At 35.6% G+C, this 21,511-nt stretch overlaps 5 protein-coding genes and 1 non-coding gene across 12 annotated transcripts in view; 5 read left to right on the top strand and 1 right to left on the bottom strand.

Annotated features, from left to right (window-relative positions):
• Positions 1–129: 129 nt before the first annotated feature.
• LOC119069244 (translation initiation factor eIF-2B subunit alpha) lies at positions 130–1,518 on the top strand. The gene is made up of 5 exons (XM_037173297.1): positions 130–297; positions 363–422; positions 489–530; positions 593–849; positions 915–1,518. Exons 1-5 carry the CDS (start codon positions 258–260, stop codon positions 1,446–1,448), a joined length of 933 nt encoding a protein of 310 aa, XP_037029192.1. The 5' UTR covers positions 130–257; the 3' UTR covers positions 1,449–1,518.
• LOC119069259 (NAD(P)H-hydrate epimerase) lies at positions 1,485–3,182 on the bottom strand. 2 transcript variants are annotated; one of them, XM_037173316.1, is made up of 5 exons: positions 3,016–3,182; positions 2,665–2,824; positions 2,559–2,604; positions 2,175–2,498; positions 1,485–1,780 (listed from the first exon to the last, which is right to left on the bottom strand). In XM_037173316.1, exons 1-5 carry the CDS (start codon positions 3,094–3,096, stop codon positions 1,561–1,563), a joined length of 831 nt encoding a protein of 276 aa, XP_037029211.1. In that variant the 5' UTR covers positions 3,097–3,182; the 3' UTR covers positions 1,485–1,560. The 2 variants fall into 2 exon arrangements, with proteins under 2 accessions (XP_037029211.1, XP_037029208.1); XM_037173313.1 differs by having other exon boundaries at positions 2,884–3,094.
• A 1,806-nt stretch (positions 3,183–4,988) lies between these two features.
• LOC119069227 (saccharopine dehydrogenase-like oxidoreductase) lies at positions 4,989–9,812 on the top strand. Of its 5 annotated transcripts, none has more exons than XM_037173265.1 (8): positions 4,989–5,123; positions 8,043–8,298; positions 8,354–8,702; positions 8,759–8,840; positions 8,903–9,055; positions 9,127–9,217; positions 9,276–9,538; positions 9,603–9,812. In XM_037173265.1, exons 2-8 carry the CDS (start codon positions 8,053–8,055, stop codon positions 9,733–9,735), a joined length of 1,317 nt encoding a protein of 438 aa, XP_037029160.1. In that variant the 5' UTR covers positions 4,989–5,123; positions 8,043–8,052; the 3' UTR covers positions 9,736–9,812. The 5 variants fall into 5 exon arrangements, with proteins under 5 accessions (XP_037029160.1, XP_037029159.1, XP_037029157.1 ...); XM_037173264.1 differs by having other exon boundaries at positions 5,078–5,201; XM_037173262.1 differs by lacking the exon at positions 4,989–5,123 and adding an exon at positions 5,232–5,344.
• A 1,587-nt stretch (positions 9,813–11,399) lies between these two features.
• LOC119069288 (cytochrome c oxidase subunit NDUFA4) lies at positions 11,400–13,007 on the top strand. The gene is made up of 3 exons (XM_037173356.1): positions 11,400–11,569; positions 12,549–12,689; positions 12,761–13,007. The coding sequence occupies exons 1-3, from the start codon at positions 11,528–11,530 to the stop codon at positions 12,821–12,823; spliced, it is 246 nt and encodes an 81-aa protein (XP_037029251.1). The 5' UTR covers positions 11,400–11,527; the 3' UTR covers positions 12,824–13,007.
• A 1,216-nt stretch (positions 13,008–14,223) lies between these two features.
• Trnar-ucu lies at positions 14,224–14,296 on the top strand. Its single transcript has one exon. It is a non-coding gene; the product is annotated as a tRNA-Arg (tRNA).
• Positions 14,297–15,389: 1,093 nt separating this feature from the next.
• Positions 15,390–21,511, top strand: part of LOC119069170 (myosin-I heavy chain) — a 43,005-nt gene continuing 36,883 nt past the window's right edge. For both annotated transcript variants that reach the window (XM_037173081.1, XM_037173080.1), the window contains exon 1: positions 15,390–15,722. In XM_037173081.1, coding sequence (XP_037028976.1) covers positions 15,698–15,722 — 25 coding nt within the window. In that variant the 5' untranslated portion in view covers positions 15,390–15,697. The remainder of the gene's footprint in view (positions 15,723–21,511) is intronic.

Raw genomic sequence — 21,511 nt, 5'->3', positions numbered from 1 at the left:
GTCACCATGCAAAATATTTTGAAATTTGCCACTCATGATCTCTACAAAATTATTTTTTTTTTGTTCTCAGAGAAAGTGAAAGCGTTTAAGTATAGTTTCAATGTAATGTTTAAATGTCATCCCTGTCATCCGTATAATAATGACAACTGTGACAGATTCACCGTAATCTCATTATCCAACTTCTGCTTTATAAATAATATTTTGAATGTCCTTTACGGATCTAAATTGCTGACAATTTTAGCAACTCTAGGAATAAAATGGGTAAAAATACTCCTAAGAATGAAGCTGTGAAGCTGAGTGAGTATATCATAGATGACGCACCAATTTACGCATTTACTTATCAATCAACTAAATTGTTGCAGACGTTGAAAAATATTTCATGGACCTGTTGGAAAATGACAAGAATTTGTCGGCCGGAATAGGTGCGTGTATTGCTAATCTCTCTGTTGACATATCACTGTAACATTTCAAATTCATTTAATTTACAGCGGCTATAAAGACATTACTGGTCTTGGTGGAGCGAACCGATTGTGAGTCCCAGAAATGCACTAAGTCGTCGATTTCGTTACCCAGAGTTTTTCTGCCATTTCAGTTGACACAATTCAAGAGCTCCATTCGACAATCCGAAATGCTGTCAAAGCTATGCGAAATTCCGATTATCCGATAACGGCTGTGGTGTCCGGTAGTGAACTGTTTTCACGTTTCATTACGCTGGGAAAATTCGATGACAAGACAATGGACGAGTGTAAGGAAATAATGGTTCACCGGGGTCAAGTATTTCTGAAAAAATTGTTGGATTCACGGGGTGTAATAGCAGTTAAAGGTGCACAGTACATCAATGACGGTTGTGTAAGCTATTTCCACTATTCGTCTCATTTTAAAGTTATCTTACCATTGATGATGATCATTTCCAGAGAATATTGACCCACTCACGATCAAGAGTCGTGCTGGAAACATTGAAATTGGCAGCAAATTCAAATAAACGTTTTCACGTTTATGTCACACAAAGTACGCCTAGCAATGACGGCGCACGGATGCACTCTGAACTGGAACGAGCTGGTATCGAATGTACGTTAATTCTGGATTCATCCATTGCCTACGTCATGGAAAGTATAGACATTGTGATGGTTGGCGCTGAGGGAGTCGTCGAAAGCGGTGGCATTATCAATCGAATTGGTGCATTTACAATGGCAGTGTGCGCCCGTGAAATGAAAAAACCGTTCTACGTATTGGCTGAAAGTTTCAAATTCACTCGACTGTATCCGCTGAATCAATGCGATCTGCCCAACGACTACAAGTACAACAAAAAACAATTGGCCGGCGATTTGCAACAAGTTCATCCATTAGTTGACTATACACCACCCGCGTTCATCACATTGCTGTTCACCGATCTTGGAATATTGACACCGTCAGCGGTCAGCGATGAGCTCATTAAATTGTATTTATAGAGAAGCAGAGAAGCGCACAAAATAAAAACCATCGGCAAGCGTTGTTGCTCTGTCGCGAGTGCATTTATTGGATTTTATGGATGATGTAAACGGTTTGAGGCTATGACGAAATTCAAATCTGAACGCAAGTGTCTACGCCCGGATAGTTTGGCAAATCCAATTTGTACTTTTCTTGAAGCGAAGGCGGCACAAATCTACCGCCCAAGAAGTGATACTTCCCGGTGTAGAATTTTGCGCACATTTTCGGTGCTGTTAGGCTAATCAGTAACGTCGGTTTGATTCCATCTTCGGGTGGGCCATTCTCAACGTCCCAACCACTGGGAATGTCGATGCTGTAATTTTAAATTGGCATTTTAATTCTGATCGCATAAAAACAACACTGAAATGACGGCTGGGGGCAGATTTGTAGAAGTATTGGTGCAAGAGTTCGAAGGTCCTAGCAAAGGTCAGTCAGTTTACGTCGTAAAAAATCCAAATTCAAAGTCAAAATGAAGGTATTGGTCTCTTTTAAATGACAACAGCGGTAGGAAAATTAATTTTTTGTTGGAAGGCCTAGCGTGCTATGGAGTTGAAAATTCTGAAGTTCGACTGGTCGGGCACGCCAATCTTTATTTTAGGTCAATACCCTCGTATCGACACTTATTCTCTACGGTCAGGAGTATTTCAACAATTTAGGCAAAAGCGAAAAACCTTAAGTGAAATTTCAATCTAAATGCTAAAGATCACCTTGCAATGGGTCTGGTAGTTCGTCTCATGACATCCATAATATTAAGGAAATCTGGCCGAACTGGCGGCTTAAAGCTGAATCCAAATAGAGCGTCAACAATGAGACCATATTCGTTCGCCTGTTCCAATTCGACCGTCTGCACCAATTCAATGTCCATCGATTTGCATTGATGTACCAAATTGCGATAGAGTTCTTTGTCCACCATTCGTGGATAGTAAATTGTCGGCTCATAGCCCATTAGCGATAAATGTCGAGCAGCTACTAGTCCATCGCCTCCATTATTACCAGGACCACAACAAACGAGCAATTTGTTCGATGGTAATCTGTGAACGGAGAAGAAGTTAAGAAAACCTTTTTCCTCCTCTGTGCCGGAATTGATTTACTCTTGAACCGGAAACGTTTTTGCTATGGAATGAGCGACAGCCTGACCTATTTGTGACGTATTTTTTATAAAGAAAATTATGACTTCAAATTGGAAAAACAACGAACCTGCAAGTTCCATCAGTTGATCTACGCTGAATTTGTAATCATTGAATAGTTCGATATCAATATTTGTCGCTTCGGTTTGATTTAGATATTTCATTTTTGGTGTCGTGATTGTCGTGAATGTACTGTTGTTAGTTGATACCGTGCCGTTCAAGTTTCCAATCTGGTAAAATAGAAACAAATCGAAGAATGAATGGTATCGCCTATTGAACTCACTTATACCGAGCAAAATAACGTCTGGTGGACGGGTAGAATTTTCAATTTATTAAAGCGAATTACGTAAGATATTTGAATGAAACGTCTAAGTATCATTACTGCGAATTTACGATAATAGAATATGTAAAATCAACTAACTTGACAGAGAAACAAACCAACTACAAGATTTTTCCAACCACGAACTGACATCTGATGTTTACTGAAGTTTTTCGGCGACATTAAGTAAAAACTGTTTTGAATTTCGTATTCTTACGTTTCACTTCTATGGGCGATATGAACTTACCAGTCGGTATAGCCTTTCTATATTGTAAGAATATTGGCGCCAAAAATTATAATTTCTCGTTCTTCATACGGTCACATATAAAACTTGGAACTTGTTCCTGCTATTTTTGATCGGCTGTAAAAAATAATAAAATCAATGCAGATAAATGTACACTTTACACCACACCACATACACGTAAAGATCAAGTTCCAAGTTCCCACGACCGTTACAATAATTTATTCCATTGCTGCAGTATATGTGTTGTCTACCTAGAGCCATTACATGTCTTAACGATTGAAAACAAACTCGGTACAACTCTAAATTCTGAGTTTTACAATTTCTTATAAATCTGTTACGCCTGTTTTATCGATAACGGCGTTAGTAACAAACTACAGGCTCTGACTAGTGCGGTCTTTTATACCAAATGGCTTGTTTTAAAAAAAAAAAGAAGAGTTGAAACAAATCTCTTCAAGAGCTGATCTTGAGAATACTTAAATCAAATGAAGTAATAGATTCGAACTGCTGATGCTTCCAGCCTGGTGAAAGGTTAAGAGATGGATGTTTGAGTATGCCAAACACAAGGATTACAGTCAGCCCAAAAACTTGTTTTTAGTTTATCTTCAGACATACTTCATACTTCATCAGACATTCGCCAAAGAGAAGATACGATTTAAAAGCGTTGCAGCTAAACTATTAAAGAAGTTCCAATCGCTCACACTATCTGTCAGTTTATAGTATTTTGAAAAAGGATGAGCTGTTCGTCGACACCTCCCAAATGAATTGTCTAAGTCTAATAGGGCTAACAGCGACATCATCATTAGCGGACAGTTGCGTCGTAAGATTACACCTACAGTGTTGTGAATATGAATTAAAGCATTTCTTTTCTTTTGCCAAAAATGTTATATCCGAGAGGTCTCGCACTCTTCAAGATTTATCAGATTTATTGAGATTTATAGGTATTTATTTTGGTATTTACCCGGATATGGAAGATTTTTTGATTCCCTAGGGAACAGTGTCCGCCATTTTAGGCTTCGACTAAACCATAAATACCAAAAAAACGCAAAAATTTGCTACTTCGAAAACTAGTCGGTGACCCCTCAGTTATATCAATTTGTTGAAAATGCATTAAACAAAGGAAGTACCAGACTCGATAGCTACACTATAATGTAGAAAATACAAAATAGAATGACTAGTATTACCCCTCGTTCACACTATCTAGTGAAAACCCAGAATGCTTCTCAATGAATTGTGAAATCAGATTAAGTCTACTTACCAACAAATATATATTCAGTCTCCGGACCGGACATGTACCGGACATGATATCTACTGTTCTTTCGTTGATAAACATTTTTATTAATGAAAGAAAAATAGGTGACTGACTACATGTTCAGAGACTGGTGCCGCCACTAGTTGATCCTATATTTGACTTGAGCAGCTTCAAATGATTCAATGCACCAGTGGGCGCAGTACAACCTTTATGTCGCTACAATATTAAGACGTTTTGTACATCGATGTGAGGAAGCAAGGCAGCTCTCTAGCAATATCATACCAATTGTTTATAAAATTAGGAGGCCAAAAATTGTACAGTGTCCGCATATCACACTCGTAAATTTCATTACACTGTATTCATTCATACACGTCTACAATAATGAAATTTACTAGCGGACACTGTACGATTTTTGGCCTCCTAATTTTGTAAACAATTGGTGTAATATTGCTAGAGAGCTGGCTTGGAGGAAGACATGCCGTACGCATATGTTTAGAATTTTAAATCGATGAGTCAGTGTAGATGCAATTATTAAAATGGAATTTTAATGAAAGAAATCGCTTTATTCATTTAAATATTACAACGATGGTGTGTGGAGTGTGTGTATAATATATACAATATGAAGCCCACGTCATGCTCGGAATAGGAAAAAAGAGAATTTCTTTTAGTGTACTCTGCTAGTATATTGTTGGTAGACACCATATCGTATTTAATAAGGTATTGTGTGTTATACCAGCCAGCATTACATTTCTATACGTATCGCATTAAATTTGGGTGTGTTGTTCAGAGTCTATGGCAGGACAAGAGTTTTTTTTTATCGCTGTGTGATGTTTAAAGAGTAACATTAGAGCTAGAGCTGAATTCACAAAGTTACACGCAATTAGTTGACATTCAACTGAGGCAGGAACAATATCATAAGAAATTGAATACAGTTTGCGGTAAGAGAGACTAAAGTTCACATTACATTTTTATCAGCAAAATTTTGTTTTCTCAGACTTTTTCAAGATAAATTTACCGATTGTGTATGCACTTTTTGACTCATTACATAAGAAAACAATTTTATTTTTGTTTCCTCGGCGATAATAAAATATTAATCGAGTCAACATTCGCAATATTATTCATTCTAATTCGGTGTTGGAATAACCATTTTTTGTTTATATTTTTGGTACCGGTGATGAGTTAACCAACAATAATATTTCATGTAAATAATCTGAGAGAAAGACAGAGAGAATGAGATCATTTTTTGATGTTCTAAACATTCCAAAATAAATTTCTAAGAAAATGAATGCATCATTATAAATTCACTGGAAGCCGGTATGTTACAGCGTTTTAATTTAATTGTGCAGTAAATATTGGTAGCTATAAATAGAATATATCGGTTATCGGCTGACGGATCCTCATTAGAGATGAGCGGGCCGACGTTTTTTCAATACCCGACCCGACCCGGCCCGATCCAATTTTTTGAACCCGAGCCCGACCCGACCCGAGACTTTTCTCTTCGCGGCCCGACCCAACCCGACCCGAAAAAATCATCGGCCCGACGTGACCCGACTTTTTTTTACTATAAGAAATTTAATGAAAAATCATTTTCTACGCATAAAAGCTTTGCAATAATCTTATACGCGAAGTAAAATAATAAAATAAGTTAGTGTTTCATGCTTTATAGGCTTTTATTGGCTTACTTTAAATTTGTATTTCTAAGTCGGGCCGGCCCGAATTTTTGTTTTCAAAGCCCGACCCGACCCGGCCCGAATGAATTTTCAAAACCCGGACCCGAACCCGATCGGGCCGGGTCGGGTCGGGTCGGGCCGATGTATTTCGGGCGGCCCGCTCATCTCTAATCCTCATGCATTTTTATCTTAACGGATACACACATGGAATTTTGAAAACCGACACATTTTCTGTTTCTGTGTTGTACTTGAGTTTTCGATTTCTCCATATAAAAATACATGCAAAATTCTCAAAAAAACCAGTAACCACAAAATAGAAAATATGTTGGTTTTCAAAATTCCGTGTGTGTAATTCAATTTTTGTATTTTGAACAACTGAACTTAAACAGAAAATAAAAGTTTTTCTTTCATCACAAAATTTCAAATTTTCTCGTACGGAAAATTTCTAACATTTTTTATGGGCCCTATAACCATTAATAATACTTTTTTATTCATTTCATACTAAAAATAGACTCATTTTATTAGTGCATAACATGCGTATTATGTCGATAGTCTGTCCGGGTGGTGAAGAACAAATAATACAAATGGAAATTCAATATGACAATGAGAGAAGAAAAAGAGTTTTCTTAACTCAGTGATGAAAAGTAACTGTTTCGTTGCCATTTATTGAGAATAGTTATTTTTCTAATGCATGTGAGTCGCCAAAAAATTCGCTAAAAAAATTCTTTCAGCATAAGTTAGGAACAACGACAGAAATACGCGACAAAATCGTGATATTTTAACACTAGTTAGAAAAAAACGTTAAATGCAACTATACCATAATTCAATGAACCGATTCTGACTGCAAATCATCCTATTCAAACGATTTTATTCAGCAAACGTCAAACATTTACTGCAACTTTCAAAACCTTCGCGCATAAATAATTATGTCAAATTCAAGTTACACGAAAACGACACACACATTCAAGAGATGATTTTTCATTTTCATTTGTCATTTTGTTCTATTGAGATGGGCCTTGGCAACACCAAACAACACCTAACGCCTAAAAAAGAATTGATAACTCGGTGACATAAATAACTATTTTAGGCATTAGATGTATAGATTCTCACTCGAGGTTGCCGAGTCTGACAATAAACACACATCGTGTGCCTAAAACAGTTATTTGTTTACCGAGGAAGGAAATTAGATAATTCCAGAGGTGAACACAACGTTTTTCATATGTGAGTGGTGTGATTAACTGTTTTTCTCCAAAACAAAAACCTCCATTTGGTACACAATTTTTCGAAACAAGAGGGTGGAAAATATACATTTTCTATCTTAAACTGTCATCAAACAAAGCGTCATTTTCTCATGGACTTTTGATTGGAGAAAATTAGGTTATTTACTTCGCATATATGAAAAAACAATTATCATCGAGATACATTCAACGTTTTTCCCAATGCAACGAAACTTTTGCTTTTCGTCACTGAGTTCAAAAAATAACTACTTATGGAATCGATAAAATTGATTTAATGGAAATTTTTAATTCCATCAGACAGTAAGAACGAACTGAATGAACGAACATAGACAGAAATGTATCTATCCATTTGACAGTAACGATGAAGTGAAGGTGTTACCTTTAGGTAGGTAGATAGAAAACAATTTGAGGTCGAGTTGCATGGTGGTGGTGGTGGGTAAATTTAACAAATGAAAGAATAATGAAAGGCACCTGGTCATTGATATCCATTTTCTACTTTAAAACTAATTTGCCAATGGCGCCTGTGACCCAAGTTTAAAAACATGGTGAATGTGTATTAGCCTTCTAATTCTAAAATTAAATTCCGAGTTGGTACAAATCTAAGATTTTTTTTTTTTGAAGATAAAACTTGAAACCTGAAAGAAGACTTACAACGACACCTTACAGATTACCTCACGATTTACCAAACTATCAAAAATTTAATGTTTTCTTATTTTGTGGATTTTTAGAAAAGACAAAATGACACGAGAGTTGGACGTTATAATCTTCGGGGCTACTGGTTTCACCGGTAAATACACCGTACTGCATGCGGTTAAACTGTTAGCCGATTTAAAATGGGGCATTGCGGGTAGGAGTCAACAAAAACTGGAATCCGTTTTGAAGGAAATCGGTAAAAAGGCAGATACAGACCTGTCCAAAATTCCGATCATCATCGCTGATGTAGGTGATGAGTTATCACTGGAGAAAATGGCTCGTCAGGCTAAGGTATAAGCTGTTTTCAAACCGAAATACAAAATTAAATTCTGATAATTCGAACCAGATTGTCGTCAACTGTTGCGGTCCGTATCGGTTTTATGGTGAAGCAGTGATTAAGGCATGCATTAAAGAATCAACCCATCACGTCGATGTCAGTGGAGAGCCTCAATTTATGGAACGAATGCAACTCGAGTACAATGAATTGGCTCGCGAAAATGAAGTGTACATTGTATCAGCTTGTGGCTTCGATTCCATTCCGGCGGACCTAGGAACGGTGTTCTTCGAAAAAACATTTGATGGACAAGTCAATGCCATCGAATCATTTATGTGGTTCAAATACATTGGTCCGGGTACACCGGAAAAAGGAGCAGCATTGCATTATGGTACATGGGAGTCAGCTGTTTATGGTTTAGGTAATGTTCCTCATAAAAATACTCAGAAATCGGAAAATCAAAATCTGTTAATTTAGCCCATGCTAATGAGCTGAGAGGTCTGCGATCAAAACTGTTTAAGGAAAGACTACCAGTGATTGGACCGGTGATGAGAGAAAGGTAGAAAGAATGAATGCACGAACATCCGGAATGGTAATTGATTTTGAAATTATGGTTTGTAGATCACCCTACACCAGTTATCCGGTTGGTGGTAAGAATACATATTGCTTACCATTTCCCGGTGCGGATAGGTCAGTCGTGATGAGGTCTCAGCGATTGATGTTCGAAGAGGAAAAAAAGGCTCCAGTTCAAATACGAAACTACTTCACCGTAAAGTACGTGTACTGCAAATTAAATTGGTTTGATCGAAAGTTCGATTTTTAATTTTTTATATTTTTTTCTTCAGATCTTTTTTGGAAGTTCTAGTGTTATTCATAACAGCAGGACTGTTCGCACTACTGACTAGATTTGCGTTCGGCAGACAATTATTGCTAACGGTACGTTTGCAGTTCATTTCCAGCTGTCAACTGATCTTACTTCTTCGTTCGGTTTCAGTATCCAAAATTATTTTCCTTTGGAGCCGCCAGCCATGAGGGACCTCCGGAGCAGAAAATGAACAACACTCAATTCATATTTCTATTCAAAGGCAACGGTTGGAATGAAAGATCATCTGATTACAAAGTCAGACCGAATGGTGAACCGGTTAAAAAGCATGTAACCAAAGTGACAGGCATTAATCCTGGATATGGCGCTACTTGTGTAGCTTTACTATTATCTGCTACTACAATTCTAAACGAAAGTTCTCAGATGCCCGGAAAGTAAGTCTCCCATTAATCTTCAGCTTCGATTTCAATTAAATTAATTTTTCTTATCGAATGATAGAGGAGGAGTTCTTCCACCGGGCTATGCTTTCGGCAAGACGAATTTGATCGAGAATCTATGTAAAAATGGCTTTACTTTTGAAGTGATGGAAGCTGATAATGCTGGCGATTCCGACGCAAAGAAGAGTTTGTAAACTTAATATGGGGTCTAGACGGAGGCTGTTGATTTTTTTAGCAAGAAGTTAATACAATCGCACACAATCACTAAAAATGTTCATGAAGTTTTTGTTTCACATCGGTGAATTATAGTCCAGCAGCCATGGAACTATCAGTGTCCATGAAAGATGCAAAGGGTGTTTTGGGTGATTTGCATAGCCCTTGATAACAGAAAAGCTCGGGTACCAATTGGAAATCCTGTCAGGGAGGGGAACCTTTTCGATCAATTCAAACAAAAAGTATCCCGAAGGCCGGGATACAGTGCTAGTTTTAATATATTAATTGATGATATCGAAATCGATAGATAATTTCCGACAGCAAATAAATGTTTCTGCGAGCTTTTTGGACAATATAGGGTGGTCCAACATTGTGGTCAAAGTGAGAAAATGTTACTTTTTTATCATATTTCAGATGGAAACAATGATTTAATATTTACATAATGTTCCACAATATTTTTGCCCAGAAATTTCTCTAAACATAAATTTTGTTTAGAATGCCTAAAGGTTACAGGGTGGTCCTTGACAATGGTTCTTATGCGTCTAGAGACAAATTATGATAGTTACTTTTAACCACATTTGTGACAGAAATGTGTAACAGGGTGTCTAAGAATAAAATAGTTCACGACATGAAAATGTGAGAAAAATGTCCTACTTGTCTGCCGATTATTTTGACATGAGTATTGACATTTTAATGAAAGTCATACATAAGCTATCGAATTTCTAATCATCACAAATGTGTTGGACAATACAGGATGGATGATAATGTTGGTGAAAGACGAAAGACAGAGGAAGCTAAAGAAACGTGATTATGTCAATAGTAAAAAATAGCGATTGTAACTATGAAAACTTATTCTATTGCGAAATGAGGTTACTTATGTCATTCTTGAATCTTTCAGCATCTAAGGAGACTTACAGGGTTGTGTTGTCTGAAGAAATCTTAATTACAGTGTATAGAGTTGATAAAATTCAAATTTTAACGGACTAAAGATATCCCTATAAAATCTAATGTACTTCGAACAAATAGGAAGAACCTTGTATACGATCAAAAATATACAGTGTACGCCAATGAAATAAATTCAGAAATTTGCTTGAGTGCTAGGGGCGTTAATTAAAGTCATTTTACTAATCATACCGCCGAAAAAAGAGTTTTTAAGTTTATGTCAATAAACCAAATACACACACAACATGTTCTTCGTTCCTCCCAGTTACACTTAGTGACAGTTACTCCCAGTTACTTGACACTTAGTGACATAATCTTCGAGAATGACTAGACAATAGTGAGGCTCAGTGCCATGTAAATGTTGTTTTTATTTATCCCAGTTTGTTATTTTAACGTAAAATCCACCATAATTTGACGAATCTTTGAAACTTAAATCCAAAGAAAATAGGTAACACAGTTTTTCCTGTTAAATTGTAGTAATTTTGTGATCGAAACAAATTTGTTTTTTCTTGAATAAAGCTTTTCCTGATGATGACCATGGAAACAAGTCGAAACCCAGCATATTACCCCAGCAATATAACGTAAATTAGAATTAATAAATAAAACAAAGTTTAAAATTACGCGCCACTTTTCACAAAACATTCTGTCGAAATGTTCGATATTCCTCTGACGTTTGACAAGTTCAATTACATTTTTTTCGACATTTGCTGTCAATCGTCGTTGTGGCCATTTTTCCGTCGAAAATTTTTTCTCACATTCGTGCTGAACTAATAGAAGTGGTGTTACCATTACTTATTTACTGAAAACAGAAGATCCGGAATATCAGTCAACATGCAGGGAATGAGCATTGCTTCGCTGAAAAAGCATCCGGCTGTGAGTAATTTGTTGAACTGTTGATATTCACATTCATTCGTTACATAATCTGTATAACCAAAGAAACATTCATTCCATTCCTGTGAATTACTCGGTGGGCTGTTGAGAGAAAGCGCTTCCGAAAGATAGGCTTTTCGCCTTTGAACCTTAGTCAATATGCTTCCGTAATTGGTTGCCAATATTTATTTTTGGCAACAAATGTAAGCAGATTCAAAAGTCAAGGTGAAAAAACAAAGAGAATCGATAATTTGCAGTCATCAGAATCTGCGTTGCAGACTTTTTCATTAAAGAACTATTGTATGGTTCGTTCGAAGTGACGAAATCTAATTAAGCATTTTACTGGCTACAGGTTAAATTGAAAAGATTTCGATTTTCTAAATAACAAACAGTTGCGTATCACATCCAGCTCTCAAGATTCCAAGAAACCGTTCTTACTCAAAGCTACATCCAAAGCTATTATTGACTTTACTCGTTCTAAAGTGATTGAGGTAGCATAATTCATAAACATCAAGAGCACCTTCAGATCTGCAGTTTCTGCTCGAATCTACTTCTGTTTACATCATCTATAACAGGGTATCTAACACAGGGAAAAGATTCTGACATACCTCCACTGCTCTATTGATAACGAGTCTAGGAAGAGCAGATACAAATTCCAGGGAACTTTCTGCTAAGTCACAGTCGTGAACACCCAATCACTGTTTCCTTGTCGACATTTGTTTCAGTAGATTTTTGAGAAAAACGGGACGGTTCTTACCCGATAGTCAAATGCCTTACTTCATAGCAAGATCGAAAACATCCACTGACATTGATATAGTGCAAAATTGCATAGATATGTTGTGTCCAGTCCATGATATGAAAGCTAAGATAGCCCATTTTAATCAATGAATTGATAGATCGCCAATACCTGCAGAAAAAGCAGAACCAACCGAAGCTGTTTCTCAATTGGCCATCAGACTATAAACAAAAATTTAAATTTCAGTTGATTCCACTATACGTTTGTACCGCTGTCGGAATGGCCGGTGCCCTGTATTATACAATCCGATTGGCCACCCGTAACCCAGATGTCGCATGGGATCGCAGCAAATTGTCAAATGAGGCATACCGAAACAAACAATACAAGGTGGATCCATCTATACATTTGTCGGAATTGTTGACTTAATGTTCCAATTTTTCTCTTTTTCTTCTTTCCAGTTTTATTCTCCCATCAGAGATTATTCGAATATTGACAGCCCAGCCCCAAAATATGAAAAGTAAATTATCCAAAGTTGTGTAGCAGCACCATAGTCGTTGTCAGTGTAATAGAGATGCAAAGGAACTACAATTTACGTTGGTGCATAGCTTATCGTTCATTTCTGATATGAAAATTCAATGAAATTCTTAAATTAATTTTCTTTTTTGTGAAAGATCCATAATGAATACAAAAATTGTGAAAACATAACACATCGTATGCGTCGTACTTCTATTCCATTCGACACCAAAAGTGTACCATCATCAAAAGGTAAAATTTTGACTGATGGCCAAAGTAAGAATATCAATGACGGTACAATTATTACGCTTCTTGTTACATCAAGAGATAGGCGACTTTATGTACTCGTCGTCAACAGTCGGAAACTGTTGTGAAAGCTTGAAAGAGTTGGTATATCGTCAGTAAAGTTAAGTCAAAAAAGTTCTTTGTTTCTATCAGTCTGAAATGTCACAAATGTATATTGATCAACTCAGGGAAAGCGGAAAGCTTTTTTTGAAGTTTAAGGTCAAGAAAAAGCGAATCGGTCCCTCAACTGCAAATCGTGTTTATTTAGTAAACTGAACTGTCTGTGGTTTGCGCATGCGTGATGTTTCATATTATAAAGCCTCTGTCAATCGTCTTTGGGTCAAGTCCTAACAGGGCACATTAGTAGTGTTTCCTGAAACTTCCATTTGAATTCACCGGTATGTTGAAGCTTTAGAAAAAAGCTCGACAGTTCGTTTCCAGGGAGGGGTTTGAAAGCGTCAAATTAGAAGGGAAGCAAATTCATGTACGTCGAGTAAAAATTAAACAACGAAGCGTGCAAGTAGTTTTGTCATTTTTCAAACTGTATAACGACAGAACCTTGCTCGAAACGAACTGTCGACGAATTACGAAAAATTTGTGACGCAGGGCCAAGTGTGATTGATTTTACATTTTCGGTTACTCAACTTGTAGAACGATGTACATTTTAAGATATTTTCTACGACCTATGTAGCCATCTTAAAAAATGCTTGTTATCCCAGTGAAATTGAACTTTTCCAATGTCAGACGACTAAATATTTAAAAAAAGATTGGTTGACGAGGAGACATACGTTCAATTAGTATTTTTGCGTGTCTTTGTCTAAATAAAATGAAAGCCAATAAATGGCAAAGACAGAAAGTACCGTAGGTCATCTCCATCCAACATTACTAATGAGATTAAAAGATTTCATGTCGAAATTTAAATTTTGATAAAATAATTTGGAAAAACTTTAAACTTTTTGGGTTGATAACAAAACACAGATAGCTTCCATTAATATCTTCAAACATTTAGGTTGAATATAATCAGTGAACAAAAAAAATATTTTGAATTTTCATCTCCGAACCAATTCGTATCTGAAGTGCTTCGATTTCTTACCAATTGAAATTAGCACATCAATTCATGTATGTCCCTTTGGCGCAGAGGATAGCGCGTTGGACTTCTAATCCAAAGGTCGTGGGTTCGATCCCCACAAGGGATGCAGAGATCTTTTTTGATCATTATTATTATTAAGTTGACGTCATTTTGGTTGATCACCTCATCTTATACGACGACATTTTTGTAGCCATAGCAAATATTTATTTCAGATCAGAAAGTAGCTACTTCCTCTATCGACCTCAACAAACTTTACAATCGTTGCGTCATTGCAATGTCCTTTTCTGTCTCAATGCAACATCTATTCGTAAATACTACATTTACATCTCTCCGAGCGTTATACATACCGAGAATGAATCTAAGAATTCTACAAAGTATAAGAAAATAAAGTATATGAAATGTGGGTAATGAGTGAAGCCCTGAATTTTGTAATCATGTCATAAAATCCTTTCATCGAGCAATATGATTTCAATCGACATTCCATACACACGATATATCTCGTATACATTGATAAGTATCTCGTGTGAAGTGAATAAGATTGAAAACTCATACAGTGATAACAACGCATTACGGACCGCTGACCAAAACGCTTACGTTGACGATTTGGAAGCTATGTAAGGGAAAATAAATCTCCAACAATTCTAAAAAGGATTGGACTGTTATCCTAAAAGACCGATACCTCTAATTTAAAAAAAATCATGCCGATACAACATAAAATGAGAACATCATTTGAGAACTCGACGATCGACCTGGGGAACATAAAACACTATAATGCGGAAATCATATTTAAAATTTATGGTAAAATTTTGTACCCTTGCCCCTGCAACGCCTGTAACCACTTTCTTGAGCATTTTTCTTTGTCATAAGATCAACGGATATGTTTCAGAAAAAAGATTACCGACCAGTAGTTGTAATTGTCTCCCTTATTTGTATTCATAGTCGTGTTTCCGGTTATTTGTTTTTTATTTTTCTAACGATTTTTGTTTATTGAAATCTCATTTAAATTTTTTTTTCAAATCTGTCGAGATTTTTTCGTGCAGCATCGAAGAGAGCAATATGCGATAATAATGAATTAAAAATGAACAATTTTGTAGCGTTAAATTTGTAAACAGAGAGCGAATGCGAAAAACTCTCTCCCGTTCTCTCGATTTACATCGATTTAATATTTAACATCAGCTCTTCAACACCATCGCTTCAAACAGTTTTAAACGCAACTTCATCGTGAGTGTACGTCGACCATTTAATGCGCTACGGAGTGTCAATGTTATGTTGTGTGTGTTTTCTTTTTGGGGAAATTTTTTGGATAAATTTTGCAAATAATGAAATAAATGTGAAAAGATAAATGTTCGTTTCATCAAAGCTATATCAATAGTATGTAGCATCGGGATAATAACGTATGTTATTGGTTGCGGAAATGAGTTAAAAAATATATAAATTGTGTACAGAAAAATTGGATAACATTTTCATCACAAACCCACCCTAGATAACTTTCAGTAACCAGATCAACATGGCTCCACCAATTTTTGCTGAAGGTAAATGTTTATACAATTTTTTTCGGGCAATATCGAACAGAAAATGATCATGATAAAAATTAAATGTCGAATGTCCTCCTATTTTAACCATTTGAAATACGTAATGTTCAGTCGCAATGTGTGTTTTTTTCTGCTCTTTTCGCTATTCAAAGTTCATTCTTTCTGATTCAAAACACACCCTTATTTTGAATGCAAAAGAGTTCGCCCCCATATTTTCGTATGTTCGTGCTGTAAGTAGGCATACTGCTGTGTGTAGTGTGTTTTTTTCCTCTTTTATTTCGTGACCTATAGTCAATATACTGAAATTATTCGCCCAGCTGCTAACTGATGTTTCTAAAATACAAAATATCGTTTATTGACGAGGGTAAAAGTTGTAATGTACAAGGTTCATGGTAACATGGTGCATCTACTTAAAAATAGCCGATGAATATTATTATGTTGCTAGTGTTGAGAAAAGAAAAACTTCTGTTGCTTTAGCATAATCCACTTGAAGTTCAGAGACCAAGAGAGTGGTTGGAATAGAGTTTATAGTTCGATCGATTTATGTTAATCGAATTGAAAATTCATTAAAGAAAAATATTTTGCACCAACCAGCCAGAGAGCTATTTCTCTATTATTCTGGGAATGCGAAAGAAAAAAATATTTCTGAATTTACTTCGTGAATAAAATTGCAGCACAATGAAATGAAGCCGTAAGATCGGTCACCTTATGCAATAAAAGTTGTGTTAGCTGCAGAATTTAACACTTATATTCAGCCAACGTTGCATTGTAGGAAATGGTGATTGAAGATAAGTGCAGCAATTTAAATATAAAATAAATTTCGGTCTTGCAAGTGCTTCGTCGTAATGAAATCGAGATTGTAATTTCAATGCAAGAAGTAATCGTGCAAAGGGGTTAAAAATTCAGTCTTCTTTCGGCCGAGATAATAAACACATGTCATTTGGTGGTGTGTGGTATAAACGTCGTCTGGCAATTTAAACGAAAAGCAGATGAATGTCGGTGGAAGGAAAATGTTACCGTTTCGCACTGGTAATTTTGCATAGGGCATTTAATTTCACTTGCTACTGCAAGCACCTTATTTATACATTCAGATCTTTTGATCATTGATCCGTTACACGAGGGAGAGATTACATTCCAAGGCCACAATAAATGCTCAACGCTTTAAAAATTAAAATCAACTTTTTACATGTGCACTCCGCACCATATGTGGTTATCAAATCGTGTTCATATTTATAATTTCCACTTACTCAATATTTGAGGAAATAAAAAGTCTTGCAATGCAGATACGCATATTAAATATATTATGTACAAACAAATAAACAAACACAATGAAAGAAAAAGTAAGTCCGTCTTATGGTCTCATATAACCAGAGTAAAAATAATCAAAGATGATTAAATATAGCACACGGATTTTATTTTTGTTTTGGAAATAAAATTTTGAATAAGTCTTTGGTTGCGCAATTAATTTGCTGGTAGTGTGTAGCCGAGTTTAATAAGAGGAATGAGTTCATTTGGTTGACGGAAATTTTATGAAACTTATTAAATTTGAGGGGATAGCTTTTTTGATAAAAAAAGGGTTGTCTAACACTTGAACGTGATTATAACACTTTTTGAAATAAGAAGTGGTATTCGAGACTCGTTGGGTTGTTCCGTCCAAGGTTGTATACTTGGGGTTGTAAGTCACACGTCGTGAATCAACAGCAATCGTGGATCAACAGCAAAGTAGGTCATCCTTAGATTTGTATAACGTCAGTAACGTGCATCAACCCTGAGTATACAGCCTTGGTTCCGTCCGCCATTGCTTAATTTTTAACGCCAATCAGAAGTCGAAAAAGATTTAATTCTACCACTCATTCGATTCGATGATGTTTTAACTACACAAATGAAAGCATTGATAGCCCAGTGGGTACGACTCTGTGTCTGTACGAATGCCGAATACGCACATAAAAACGTGCATCCCTAATTTCTCTTTAGCATCTCATGTTGCATATATGAGTAGTTTGACTGGTTCTGGTTCCTCGAACAATTATTTGATCAGGCTGAACAACAAGTTATTATAATTGTGTGCAATTTTTTGAAATTCACCAGTTGGTCCACAAGCACACACCTTCATGTACAGCAAAAAAAAAAATCGAAACACAAGCTGAACAAATTGTTCGTTTCTTCATAGAAAGATGACATATGCGCCCATAGATGATGTCATCGTGCGTAAAAAAATTAAAAGTTTGTAGAGCAGCTGAAGCTAAAATTTCCAATTTTTTATTTCTAAATTGCCCGAGATATCAAAAAGAATTCGAGAAACTTCTGAATGTCTTTGCTAATCTATGGAAATTAATTCTTAAATCTGAGTGCCTCTCTTGAAACAATTCATTCATCTACCCAAACAGCTCAATATGAAATTATTAGCAAAAATGTAAAAAAAATGCGTCACGAGCCCACAATTTGTTTTCTTGGCCGGTATACATTACACCCGTGTCAGCAAAAATATTAGATACAAAACATAAACACGTCAAAGTATTAAACGAGGGAGTCAAGTACTACAGGTATTAACATAATATCTAATTGATTAATTCATTAGACGGTTACACACTGCTGATAAGAGGCTTTACAAAATAATATGAGACCCTTCAGAGTGTATTTACGATATTTTATACACAACATAAAATGAGTGACGATGATAATTATTGTAAACACAGGTAAACAGCTTTATTATACGTTACGAGCATTCATGCGAAATGAATCATCGAAAAAAGTAAAATTGTTTCTTCGTTTCCACGAAACCGAGATGAATGTAAGAAAATTAAAAATTCCAAATTCAAAGTTTGAAAAGCAAAAAATCAGTGTTCAGCAATATTATTGGTCTGCAAACAGAAACAGATTCGGATGGAAGTGCCTTGTCGGCTATATAAATATGTATGCAATGCGATGGTTGTTTTTTATGCGTCTTGCTAACATTGTCGATATGGATAAAGTGGCTTTATAGCAAAATATTGATCAATGAAATTGAAATTATTTCTTAGGCAATCAATTCCCTTTTGAACAGTTCTCTCTTCACAAATTTCTTTACAATACAAACTTTTATAATTCAATCAAACTCATTATACACACAAATATCGTTCCATCGACCAGTTAACTGTTAGAAAAAATAAACTTATGCTCAAGTCGTTGATCAAATCAACATAAGGTAAAAAATCGTGGTTCGACAGAATTTTGAAAATCTGAGTTTGAACTCATTTTTTTCTGTTTTCTGTGTTCGGAATCATAGGAACAACTAATTCTCTATTAAAATCTGTTTAAAACCTTTATTTAAAGTAAAAATCGTCTCCAATTTTCGAAAGAAATTCAATTCGCAGCTACATTTTTTGCTCGGTAAATTGTTCACTATAGGTTCTTTCACTAATTTCTACCATCAAAATACAAAAAAAAAACTCAAATTTTGAATAAAAACATGTAAATTTTCAGTTACAAGAAGCAGTGACGAACCGCGATATTTTCCGCGTCGAAGCCCGATCCGTATTCAATATGCAAAATTTCACATAAATAATCACTTTTAATCCTTACCTTTGAAAACATAAAAATAAGCATTGACGATCACATAAATCAAAAATATGATTTCCAAGTTTTTGAATTATTTTTTTGTTGGATAAATCGTCAATCCAAAGTCATAGGAATTCCACCCAAAAAGTCACTTTTTCACAGGTCCACATTTTCGGCTATTTAAAAAGAAAACGACTTTGATTAGGAAAATGATTGAGTTTATTGGAAAAAATCTTAGTTTTAGTGCAAACTTCATTCATTCACTTTTTTGCATCCAAAAAGTACGTATCTCAAAGTGTCGGAAAATGAACCATTTTTCAACTGTCGAACCGCGATTTTTTACCTTATATATTTATGCGCACATATACTACGCGTGCTTACGTAACTATTTTCATAATTTGATTTGAATAATATGCTTGGACCGATAAATGCGTAGATTTTGCTGATCAACGGGAATTTTTTACTTCAGTAATTATGATTTCTATGAACGAATATAATCAGAGAATGAATCAGTCGAAACTTTAGAGGCAGTGCTTTCATCATGTTAATTTTTTTCTCTTCTTATTTACATAACACCTTAGCCAAACGTGTGTGTACCATTCTTTTCCCAAAGGTGTAACAAATGGACAAGAAGTCTGCGTGTATACGTTTTATGCTAAGAAGTTTATTTTGATTATCTTCATACGAACATCAACGATTTATTGAATTCTACGGTGCATATAGAAGTAACGCAACGATGCTCAAATGAATGGAAAATGGAACATATGGCTTATTGGCTTATTGTGGTTACTGTTTATCCACATTGCTTGTCCGAAATTTATGTCGCTTTTCAAGTGTGTGCATTAGAGTGGATCCATTATGATTGTTCATCGTCGAATATTCTAGTTAATCCAAGATTTTTGATCGTTGAGTTCTAGCTTTATCAACTGGAAGAACTGGAAGCAATTTCCACGACAAAAATTATCCTGATGAAATCGAATAGGTTCACAACTTGTGGATTACGTTTAGTTAGATTTCTAGTTAAATTCTACCAATATCTCCATTTGTTAAATCCCGAAAGACGAGTGTTTCTACTCATCAGAGTACTATAAATCAATGAGTTGACCTTTTCAATTTAAATTGGACGCTTAGGTGAGTGCAGTTTTATTGGAACTGTGTGATTAGTGAATAGTGACAATAAGATAGAACAATATCTATTACAATGAACAGGTTGTACATCTAGGAAGCATTTAAGAACAAAAGTACCGGCAGCCTAGGTGTACAAAAGACAACATTTTTGTAATTGGATAGTGTAGAACCCTCGTCAGCATGTTCTGCCAAATAGCTGAATGCTAGCCATATCATCAGGACATAGAATAAAGCCAAGCTTTCTGATTCCAACTGAATTATGATTTATTCTCCGTTTTATCTACTTTACTCAATTCCAACGAGTTATCAGTTATAGTGGAAATCGAAACGGAAATCCCTCCACCTAATGTGCCGCTTTGATCAAGCTACGATATTTTGCATAATTCTGATTGTTTTTATCCCGAACTGTACAACGTAGGTTTGATGACTGGATCTGTTTTTGTGAAATTATTTTCTTGAATTTTTCGGAACTTAGTGGAAAATGCCCAAAATTTTTAGAATAACATTTTCAAGTAAATTCGAGATAATTTAAGAAAATATTTTCTCATAGACAGTTCCCGCTTAAACGGCCTGTGTTATTCAATTTTAATTACAGCCGATGTATTCCAGTCACCTCTGCAATATTTTTAACTCGAAATTTTTGCACCTGGTTCGCAATTCTTTCTACAATAAAAATTGAAGCAGAATTTGTAATATATGCAGTAGGGTGTAGCGGTTTTCACAAAATGTCTTAGTTTTTTTAAGGCTCAGCCGGAAATCCACTCAGCTGGAGTCATTTTATGGAAGAAAAAAAAATTACAACTTTTAATTTTGTGCTGCCGCCATATCGATTTTCGAAAATTTCGTCGTTTTCGGTCCACGCCACATATATCGTTTTTTACGGTGGGCTCAACTTTCAATGTTAAGCGTTTTCTAAGCTAATTTACAATATTAAATACATTAAAATTTGAAAAAGTAACGAGACGTAGCTAGTGGCTCTAGTACTTGTCAACAGTCCGTAAATTAGCTTAGAAAACGCTTAAAATTGAAGGTGTCGCATTGTCAGAACCTGGGAATACATTATAAGCTAAACAATTATTGATTTGAGGCAATTCGCCACCAATATTCCATGTTCCAAAAACACA

The sequence above is a fragment of the Bradysia coprophila genome (assembly GCF_014529535.1).
Source record: "Bradysia coprophila strain Holo2 chromosome X unlocalized genomic scaffold, BU_Bcop_v1 contig_26, whole genome shotgun sequence".
NCBI classification, from domain to species: domain Eukaryota; kingdom Metazoa; phylum Arthropoda; class Insecta; order Diptera; family Sciaridae; genus Bradysia; species Bradysia coprophila.
The sequence above is the reverse complement of the archived record's forward strand: the minus strand, read 5'-3'. Positions and strand labels throughout refer to the sequence as shown.

Coding starts and splice junctions, on each gene's coding strand:
- LOC119069244 (XM_037173297.1), top strand. CDS start 258: ATGGGTAAAAATACTCCTAAGAATGAAGCTGTGAAGCTGA. Junction 423..488: donor GAATTTGTCGGCCGGAATAG/GTGCGTGTATTG, acceptor TTTAATTTACAG/CGGCTATAAAGACATTACTG. Junction 531..592: donor CTTGGTGGAGCGAACCGATT/GTGAGTCCCAGA, acceptor CTGCCATTTCAG/TTGACACAATTCAAGAGCTC.
- LOC119069259 (XM_037173313.1), bottom strand. CDS start 2,973: ATGATACTTAGACGTTTCATTCAAATATCTTACGTAATTCGCTTTAAT. Junction 2,605..2,664: donor TCAACTGATGGAACTTGCAG/GTTCGTTGTTTT, acceptor CGTCACAAATAG/GTCAGGCTGTCGCTCATTCC. Junction 2,499..2,558: donor AAAACGTTTCCGGTTCAAGA/GTAAATCAATTC, acceptor CTCCGTTCACAG/ATTACCATCGAACAAATTGC.
- LOC119069227 (XM_037173261.1), top strand. CDS start 5,692: ATGCATCATTATAAATTCACTGGAAGCCG. Junction 8,703..8,758: donor GTCAGCTGTTTATGGTTTAG/GTAATGTTCCTC, acceptor CTGTTAATTTAG/CCCATGCTAATGAGCTGAGA. Junction 9,539..9,602: donor AGTTCTCAGATGCCCGGAAA/GTAAGTCTCCCA, acceptor ATCGAATGATAG/AGGAGGAGTTCTTCCACCGG.
- LOC119069288 (XM_037173356.1), top strand. CDS start 11,528: ATGCAGGGAATGAGCATTGCTTCGCTGAAAAAGCATCCGGCT. Junction 11,570..12,548: donor CGCTGAAAAAGCATCCGGCT/GTGAGTAATTTG, acceptor TTTAAATTTCAG/TTGATTCCACTATACGTTTG. Junction 12,690..12,760: donor ACCGAAACAAACAATACAAG/GTGGATCCATCT, acceptor TCTTCTTTCCAG/TTTTATTCTCCCATCAGAGA.